The sequence below is a fragment of the Alosa alosa genome, unplaced genomic scaffold (assembly GCF_017589495.1).
Source record: "Alosa alosa isolate M-15738 ecotype Scorff River unplaced genomic scaffold, AALO_Geno_1.1 AALO_1.0_unplaced_600, whole genome shotgun sequence".
In the NCBI taxonomy this organism is placed as follows: Eukaryota; Metazoa; Chordata; class Actinopteri; order Clupeiformes; family Clupeidae; genus Alosa; species Alosa alosa.
In genome coordinates this window covers 1-9,741 of record NW_025962764.1, presented here as the reverse complement: position 1 = coordinate 9,741, position 9,741 = coordinate 1, and the positions used below count along the sequence as shown (strand labels likewise).

General features: G+C 45.7%; 1 protein-coding gene across 1 annotated transcript; it reads left to right on the top strand.

Annotated features, from left to right (window-relative positions):
* Positions 1-4,490: 4,490 nt before the first annotated feature.
* Positions 4,491-7,601, top strand: LOC125290546 (C-type mannose receptor 2-like). Its single transcript, XM_048237216.1, has 4 exons — positions 4,491-4,862; positions 5,097-5,426; positions 6,449-6,682; positions 7,525-7,601. Exons 1-4 carry the CDS (start codon positions 4,598-4,600, stop codon positions 7,599-7,601), a joined length of 906 nt encoding a protein of 301 aa, XP_048093173.1. The 5' UTR covers positions 4,491-4,597.
* The last annotated feature ends 2,140 nt before the right edge of the window (positions 7,602-9,741 follow it).

Genomic DNA, 9,741 nt, shown 5'->3' with positions numbered 1-9,741 from the left:
ATGTGTTGTATGTGTGAGTGTGTCGGCAAACAGACGTGAGTATGTTGTGTGTGGCAGGATAACCGATGGCGGAGTCAGGGAAGATGCAAGTTTCCAAAAAAGGTCTTTTGTTTATTTTTTCAAAAATATTTTTTCTAATACGTGCAAATATTCAGTGTCAAGATGAGCAAAAATGCAAAACAAAAACTGTTAAAAAGAAAATAAATAGGCATCAAGTTGCCAGGCTATGTCTCAAAAGACCCCTGCACACACTTAACCAGTCCACAATTCTCATTTACAGTTCTCTCTCTCTGCACAGACCCCCTGCAACTGAGGCCATGGGGCCTAATACAGCCTTAGGCTAGCTGTAGCCCCTCCCACTAGATTGCCCCATTGCTAACAAAAATCAATTAACCAAATAATCACACAATAATAACCAAATAATGAACCAAACAAGCAAACAGCAAATATAGAAATACATACAAAATGTTTCCCACCAAAAATCACATTTGTAAAGAGAAACCCATATTAGTGATAAAACAAAAAACCCTGCAATAATGGTTCCCACCACCAATCACCCGCGAAACCCCTCTATTTCAACCTAGTGGAACATTCCCTCGGCTTCCCCACGTTAAACCAGGAAGTTGAAACGGAGTTCGGGATGGTGGTGAGTTAACTGTGTACAGAGTTGTAATTACGAAGGTTTAACTAAATAAATGAGAAGTTTGACAGCCAGTGTGGGTATTTTCATTACTTGCTACCAGAAGACATTAATACAGATGGGAGATGGAAATGACAATGTATATATAGTTTGAGTAATGTGAATGGAGTCATGCACAAACATTTGCTACTTAAGAATGCCGGTAGGCCTTTCCCTGCACCTTAAACAACAACGCGTGCTAGCTGGCATTTATGGTGAACGGTGGTAAATGACATTGTGAATAGAGAACCAGGAATACAACAGAGCAAACGGTAATGACAGTGATATTACACGGAGAACAGCGGCAGGACAGTTTGAATGTTAGCGCCGGCGTTTGGCTGGCTGCACGCTGCGTGAGCACGTCACGGCTCAGTCCGTGACATTGTGAGTGTGTCATGTGTCTGCACCCAGCCGTGAGTGTGATGTGAGTGTGTTGTGTGTGTGTGTGCACACAGCCGTAAGTGTGATGTGTGTGTGTGCACACAGCCGTGAGTGTGTCATGAGTGTCGTGTGTGTCTGCACACAGCTGTGTGTGTCATGTGTGTGTCTGCACACAGCCGTGAGTGTGATGTGTGTGTGTGATGTGTGTGTCTGCACACAGCCGTGAATGTGATGTGTGTGTATCTGCACACAGCCGTGAGTGTGATGTGTGTGTCTGCACACAGCCGTGAGTGTGATGTGTGTGTGATGTGTGTGTCTGCACATAGCCATGACGAGATGGGAGGGTGAATTAGTTTGAAATTGATTTTATAATTTAACTTTTTTGTTTTTAAAGCTCTTAACAGCTTAGTGCCGTTATACATCACAGGTCCACAGACCTGGCTGCAGACTACAGTGACAGAGGGGCCCAGCAGTGCTACTTACCACCTACTAGGCTCTTACTAGGCTACTTATCACCTACTAGGCTCTTACTAGGCTACTTACCACCTACTAGGCTCTTACTAGGCTCTTACTAGGCTACTTACCACCTACTAGGCTCTTACTAGGCTACTTACCACCTACTAGGCTCTTACTAGGCTCTTACTAGGCTACTTACCACCTAGGCTCTTACTAGGCTCTTACTAGGCTTGTGACAAATGGTCAGAAAGGGCTTTAGTTTTTGAGATACCCCTACCGGAGGTAGAACTAAACCCAACAATGTTTTTCCTCATCTCTAAGGTCTCCCATAAATGAAATGGATTCTTGGCTAAAAATATTTTACTGCTAAGATTGTTAAATTAACAGATATTGTTATAGACCCCAAAACCAAAAAAGGACTAAAATATAGCCTGTCCGTATTGGAGTTAAGGCATATAAATTAGTGCAGATCAATGACACAAGCTCTGAGACCTTTGAAACTTGGCATGTTTATAGTCAGGAAGTCGCTTTACCTACAAGAAAAGACTGGATGTGAATATCTTGATGTATGGAATGAGTAGAGACATGCAAACATACACCTAAAATAAGCAGACATGCAAAAAATTAATATCTATGCAGAATGTTTTCATTTACTTTGTGGCTTTGATCTGCACTAATTTATATGCCTTAACTCCAATACGGACAGGCTAGTCCTTTTTTGGTTTTGGGGTGTATAACAATATCTGTTAATTTAACAATCTTAGCAGTAAAATATTTTTAGCCAAGAATCCATTTCATATATGGGAGACCTTAGAGATGAGGAAAAACATTGTTGGGTTTAGTTCTACCTCCGGTAGGGGTATCTAAAGAAATTGGGGCCATTGTCACTAGCCTATACATGCATGTTGCTAGCTGCTGATAACTTAGTTAAAGCAACACTGTGGCTGTGGAATAATCTCCCCCCACACCAACACATCAAAAGGGTACAGTAGGCTGTGGAATAATCTCCCCCCACACCAACACATCAAAAGGGTACAGAAGGCTGTGGAATAATCTCCCCCCACACCAACACATCAAAGGGTACAGTAGGCTGTGGAATAATCTCCCCACACCAACACATCAAAGGGTACAGTAGGCTGTGGAATAATCTCCCCCCACACCAACACATCAAAAGGGTACAGTAGGCTGTGGAATAATCTCAAAAGGGTGGCATAATCTCAAAAGGTGACCGTCGCTGCCCCTAGGCTGTGGAATAATCTCCCCCCACACAGCAAGTCCTGCCCCTACTACTGACCACTTTAAATTAAACTAGAGACCCGTCTCTTCTCTCTCGCTTACTGTATAGCTCAGTCTGAGGCCACCTTTTGTTTTCTTTTAAAGATACATTACATTACATTAGCAGACACTTTTGTCCAAAGTGACTTAAATATATGTCAACTATATTACAAGGAATTACATTGTCCCTGAGCAACTTTGGGGTTGAGTGCCTTGCTTAAGGTCACAACGTGGAAGCCGAGAATTGAACCAACAACATTCAGGCTACAGGATTCTGTCATTTTATTATCCTTATTTGATTTGCTTATTTCATCTTTAGTTTTATTTCTTTTGTGTTTTATACATGAACTAATTGATTATTTTCAGTCAAATTGCTGTTCCAAAGTGACAAACAAAGTCACTTGACCTGATATCTGTCAGACGTCAAACCCCATATGCCCTGTGTGTAGGGCTGTGTGTAGTCGGGGTTTGTTTTGCAGTCACACAGAGAGTTCAGATTAGATTAGAAAGACGCATGAAATTGGCAAGTGCAACACTACCACCTTGTGGCAGACTTACATAACTGCAACACAGAAATACCAAACAGTGTGTGTTTTTCTAGCAGAAACTCCAAACACTGTGTTTGTTGTGTGTTTTTCTAACTGAAACTCCAAACAGTGTGTTTGTTGAGTGTTTTTATAACAGAAACTCCAAACAGTGGTGTGTTTGTTGAGTGTTTTTATAACAGAAACTCCAAGCAGTGGTGTGTTTGTTGAGTGTTTTTATAACAGAAACTCCAAACAGTGTGTTTGTTGAGTGTTTTTATAACAGAAACTCCAAGCAGTGGTGTGTTTGTTGAGTGTTTTATAACAGAAACCCAAGCAGTGGTGTGTTTGTTGAGTGTTTTATAACAGAAACTCCAAACAGTGGTGTGTTTGTTGGAGTGTTTTTATAACAGAAACTCCAAACAGTGGTGTGTTTGTTGAGTGTTTTTATAACAGAAACTCCAAACAGTGGTGTGTTTGTTGAGTGTTTTTATAACAGAAACTCCAAGCAGTGGTGTGTTTGTTGAGTGTTTTTATAACAGAAACTCCAAGCAGTGGTGTGTTTGTTGAGTGTTTTTATAACAGAAACTCCAAACAGTGGTGTGTTTGTTGAGTGTTTTTATAACAGAAACTCCAAGCATTGTGTTTTGTTGTGTTGTTTTCCCCTCATTGATGTGTACCAGTGTGTCCAGCGTCTCTGAATGATCTTCTCTCTTCAGGCCCTCAGTCATGACTCTACTTCTCATTACTACACTGCTGGTCTCAGGTCAGTGTGTGTGTGTGTGTGTGTGTGTGTGTGTGTGTATGTGTCTTTGTCTCTCTGTATGTATGTGTGTGTGTGTGTGTGTGTGTGTGTGTGTGTCTCTCTCTCTCTCTCTCTCTCTCTGTGTTTGTGTTTGTGTTTGTGTGTGTGTGTGTGTGTGTGTGTGTGTGTGCGTGGTTTGTGTGGATGTGTGTTGATCTGTGTGTGTGTGTGAATGTGTGTACCTCAAGTTCTCTCTAACACCTACTCAATCCACTACTCCTGTAATGTGTGTGTGTGTGTGTGTGTGTGTGTGTGTGTGTGTGTGTGTGTGTGTGTGTGTGTGTGTGTGTGTGTGTGTGTGTGTGTGTGTGTGTGTGTGTGTGTGTGTGTGTGTGTGTGTGTTTACTTCTCTTAGGTCTGTGCCGTCTCTCCTCCTCTGTGCCACGTCAGTTCCATGTGGTGAAGGAACAGAAGAACTGGACAGAAGCTCAGCAGTACTGCAGAGAGGAGTTCACTGACCTCGCCACCATAGACAACATGACAGAGATGGAGAAGGTGAAGAGCATGATCCAGGAAGCAGGTGCTGGAAACGCTTGGATTGGGCTGAAGCAGGGAAGCAGTCCTAAGTGGCAGTGGTCTCTGGCTGGCAGGGATTTCTACAGAGAGAATGAATCAGACTTCAGGAACTGGGATTCAGGCCAACCAGGTGAAGGAGTTGCTGAAGAGTGTGTGATTATGATAGCAAATGGACAATGGCATGATGTCGGGTGTAGCTCCAGCTTTCCCTTCATCTGCTATGATGGTGAGAATCTAACTCCTTTCATTCAGAACAAGATTATTCATTAACTCAGCAACACATGCATCTAAACTGTGCAGATCTACAAATCAGTGTGTAATGACCTCATGTACACTGACATTAGTTCAGACTCATTCATGAATACATGCAGCCACACTGTACAACTAAACAGTCTCACACTAGTTCAGACTGTAAAGCTGTGCTGATTCCCAGTTAACCATGACCCATGCATTACCACAGGGGGAAGCTCCACACATCCCTATGTGCTGGTCACTGAGTACAAGAACTGGACAGATGCTCAGAGATACTGCAGAGAGAAACACACAGACCTGGCCAGTGTGAGGAATCAGACTGAGAACGACCAGATAAAGGATGTTAGAGGAAATGAAGGTATAGCCTGGATCGGCCTGTTCAGAGATGCCTGGGAGTGGTCAGATGGCAGCAGCTCCTCATTCCGCCACTGGAACACTGGACAACCCGATAATGGTGGTGTAGCGTGCACTGAAATTAAAAATGGTCAGTGGAATGATGCAGGCTGTCATCATCAAATTAACTTCACCTGCTATGAAGGTGAGTCACCTCTGTAATGGTGGGGTACTAGCTCCCAATGGTGGTCCTCTCTGTGATGGTGCTGTCTCTATAATGGTGGTACTAGCTCCTAATGGTGGTCCTCCTCTCTGTGATGGTGCTGTCTCTGTAATGGTGGTACTAGCTCCTAATGGTGGTCCCCCCAGATGGTGCTGTCTCTGTAATGGTGGTACTAGCTCCTAATAGTCCTCTCTCTGTAATGGTGCTGTCTCTGTAATGGTGGTACTAGCTCCTAATGGTGGTGCTAGCTCTCTGTAATGGTGGTACTAGCTCCTAATGGTGGTCCCTCTCTGTGATGGTGCTGTCTCTGTAATGGTGGTACTAGCTCCCAATGGTGGTCCCTCTGTGATGGTGCTGTCTCTGTAATGGTGGTACTAGCTCTAATGGTCCTCTCTGTGATGGTGCTGTCTCTGTAATGGTGGTACTAGCTCCTAATGGTGGTCCCTCTGTGATGGTGCTGTCTCTGTAATAGTGGTACTAGCTCCCCTAATGGTGGTCCTCCTCTCTGTGATGGTGCTGTCTCTGTAATGGTGGTACTAGCTCCTAATGGTCCCTCTCTGTGATGGTGCTGTCTCTGTAATGGTGGTACTAGATCCCTAATGGTGGTCCCTCTGTGATGGTGCTGTCTCTGTAATGGTGGTACTAGCTCCCAATGGTGGTCCTCCTCTCTGTGATGGTGCTGTCTCTGTAATGGTGGTACTAGCTCCTAATGGTCCTGTCTGTGATGGTGCTGTCTCTGTAATGGTGGTACTAGCTCCTAATGACGTCCCTCTGTGATGGTGGCCACTCACTCCGCGCACATTTAGTTGCTGCAGATAAAATGAGAATCTCAGAAGGACTCCAGCACTGAGCAGGAATCAGTTTTCTCTCTCTGTATTCCCCTCCAGACAACCTGGTTCTGGTCCCGTGAGATTAAGACCTGGAGAGAGGGCGCTGCAGTACTGCCGACAGCACCATGTGGACCTGGTGTCTGTGACGCCCCGGAAGGGGTCCAGCTGGGTGAGGGCACGGGCTAAAGGAGCCTCCACTGCTCACGCGGTGGGTGGGCCTGCTCCACTCCTATGGCGTGGGCTGGTACTGGGTCTGTGGACAGACCGTCTGCTACAGAAACTGGACCCAAGGGCACGAGCAAGAGGACTCCTTCCAACAAAGAGTCGGGGCAGTGGAGTCTGGAGGGGGGCTGTGGGTCAGCAACCTGACTAAGACCGACAAACTCAACTTCATCTGCACCACTAAGGGTGAGTCTGTCTCTGCTCTGTTCTGGACTGAAAGAGAACCTTCAATGGAGGAAATGTGTATTGGGCAATTCCATGCAAAGGTCATCCTTACCATGGAAAAAAAAAGTTGTGAAAACGCAAATAGAACTGTTGTTAAAATCTTCATTTAGGTCTATATTTTATTGTTTGTAAATGATCTGATTGAATTTGATGGAGAATTACACTCTTTTTACATCATAAATATGGTGTGCAACCATACAGAAACAACATTTTTCACATGGTAATATTATACATATTTAAAAAGTGGATAAATGGACTCAAGGTTCAAACAAATTGTATCCTTTGACAAATTCCAGATTGACAAGGGAATGGTAGAGCAATGTCTATGCTCAGCTTGCCTTTAAGAGCACAACTCCTTACATTTGTAAGGCTTTTGTTTTTAAGTCAGCAAGTTCCATGGCCATGTCACATCCATAACGCTTTATAAGAAAAAAGTTTATGCTACACATACAGTGTTGATGCGACAATGTCCATAGTGTCTGTGCAAAGCTGATTTATATAAATGTAAAGTGTGGTGAACAAATTGTGCCCTTTCTTACTTTTAAAACCTTTAATGGTGCTGCTATAGATGTGGACGTTATGGATGTTACATAATGTGACTTTACAAGACTGGAGACTATTTTAATAAACGTCTGTTCTTGTCACGGTTCAGACAGACGACCAGAGGACCACAATTGCGTCACACCAGAAAGTTTATTAAACTTAAGGAAAAGGGAAGTAGGGAGTGAGTGAAGGCTCCAGGGTTACTGGGAATAACAGGGATACAGGGGTTCCGTCCATGTGTTGTCTCTGTGTCCCCCCAGTGGCAGCGATCGGCCCTGACGCCGGTGGTGGGCGGTCCGAAGTCCTGGGGGAACACAGACACAACAGGGCTGGATGAAACGAGGCAGAAGTACAGTTCAAGGAAAACCAAATTCGTGAGTAGCAAGGCAGAAGGCTGGTCAGAGTTACCGGATCAAGAGTAGTCAGGAGTCGTTACGGCAGAAAGCAGGTCTGGTTTTCTGGGGCAGAAGAGTATCCAAGAATCAGGCAGGTCCGGGGTCACAAAACAAGAGTGCGCCAGACGCGCGAGCAAACAGGTTCCGGGTGTGAGCTTTGCAGACGATCTGACAAAGGAGAGCTGAAAGACAGGGCTTTAAATACTGGGAGAGGTAGTGGGTAATGCAGCAGCTGGCAGAGTAATTAGAGCAGAGCAGAGCAGGGACAGGTGGAGCTAGTTAGGCTGAGTAGAGAGAGTGGTGAGCAGAGTGAAAGAGATAATGGAAACCAATTAAGGTGGTAACCCGTGGAGGAGAGGGCTCATGACAGAACCCCCCCCCCCCCCCCCAAGGACGCCCCAGAAGTCCCAAGAGCAACACCACGCCGGCGGGAGGAGGGGAGCCTGAGGAGGGCTAGAACTCCTCCTAACGGTCCTGAAAGTGAACGCCCTCATCCCTCGAGGAAGCCGGAGGGTCGGGTCGGAGATGGGACAGGTCCCAGACAGGGTCAGGCACAGGACAGGAAGCCGAAGGGCAGGGATCGTCAGGGACCCCTGGGGCGGCCCCAGAGTACAGGTTCAGAGACAGGGTCAGGCACAGGGCCGGGAAGCTGGGCGGCAGGACGGTTAGGGACCCCTCTGGGGCTGCCCCCACGGATTGCAGGTTGATCAGGATGCCGTTGGTGGAAGGCTGTGATGAGAGTCCGATCCACAGATCAGAGCAGAGCAGAGCAGGGACAGGTGGAGCTAGTTAGGCTGAGTAGAGAGAGTGGTGAGCAGAGTGAAAGATAATGGAAACCAATTAAGGTGGTAACCCAGTGGAGTGAGAGGGCTCATGACAGTTCTGGTGGCATGTCAGTTTCAACGCATTTCACCTTAGTGTTTACAATTGACATTTCAAAGATTATTAGGTTGATTGTCAGGTCCTCTGTAGCTAATACCCACAGAGTAACATGAGTAACGGCAGCAATAAACTAGATGTACCGCATAGCGGTACAAAATATGACCGCCTCTCCTGCACATTCTCTTCACAAAAATAAACCACACTTGTCAATTTGTCCCCATCTCCTACTCCTGCAACTCATGTGCATGTAAATGAGTGTGTGCATATGTGAGTTTGCTTTTTTTTTTTTTTTTTTGACTCTCTGTGTGTGTCTTTGTCTCTCTGTATGTGTGTGTGTGTGTGTGTGTGTGTCTGTGTGTGTCTGTCTCTCTGTGTGTGTGTGTGTGTGTGTGTGTGTGTGTCTGTATGTATGTGCATGTGGTTGTGTCTCTGACTCTCTGTATGTGTGTGTGTGTGTGTCTCTCTCCCTCTCGGTTTGTGTGTGTGTGTGTGTGTGTGTGTGTGTCTGTATGTACAGTATGTGCATGTGGTTGTGTCTCTGACTCTCTGTATGTGTGTGTGTGTCTCCTCTCTCTCTCTGTGTTTGTGTGTGTGTGTGTGTCTGTATGTACAGTATGTGCATGTGGTTGTGTCTCTGACTCTCTGTATGTGTGTGTGTGTGTCTCTCTCTGTCTGTGTTTGTGTTTGTGTTTGTGTGGATGTGTGTTGATCTGTGTGTGTGTGTGAATGTGTGTACCTCAAGTTCTCTCTAACACCTACTCAATCCACTACTCCTGTAATGTGTGTGTTTGTGTGTGTGTGTGTGTGTGTGTGTGTGTGGTTGTGTGTGGGTGTGTGTGTGTGTGTGTGTGTGTGTGTGTGTGTGTGTGTGTACCCTCCTCCTCCTCTCAGGTCTCAAGCAGTCCTCCTCCTTCCAGCCACGTCAGTTCCATGTGGTGAAGGAACAGAAGAACTGGACAGAAGCTCAGCAGTACTGCAGAGAGGAGTTCACTGACCTCGCCACCATAGACAACATGACAGAGATGGAGAAGGTGAAGAGCATGATCCAGGAAGCAGGTGCTGGAAACGCTTGGATTGGGCTGAAGAGGGGAGAGTGGCAGTGGTCTCTGGCTGGCAGGGATTTCTACAGAGAGAATGACATGGAGTTCAGGAACTGGGATTCAGGCCAACCAGGTGAAGGGAGTTGCTGAAGAGTGTGTG

What these genes read in the sequence shown, in the direction of transcription:
- LOC125290546 (XM_048237216.1), top strand. Translation starts at nt 4,598, where the DNA reads ATGACAGAGATGGAGAAGGTGAAGAGCATGATCCAGGAAGCAGGTGCT. An exon ending in TCCCTTCATCTGCTATGATG is followed by an intron (nt 4,863 to 5,096) that starts GTGAGAATCTAA and finishes GCATTACCACAG; the next exon opens with GGGGAAGCTCCACACATCCC. An exon ending in CTTCATCTGCACCACTAAGG is followed by an intron (nt 6,683 to 7,524) that starts GTGAGTCTGTCT and finishes GTGTCCCCCCAG; the next exon opens with TGGCAGCGATCGGCCCTGAC.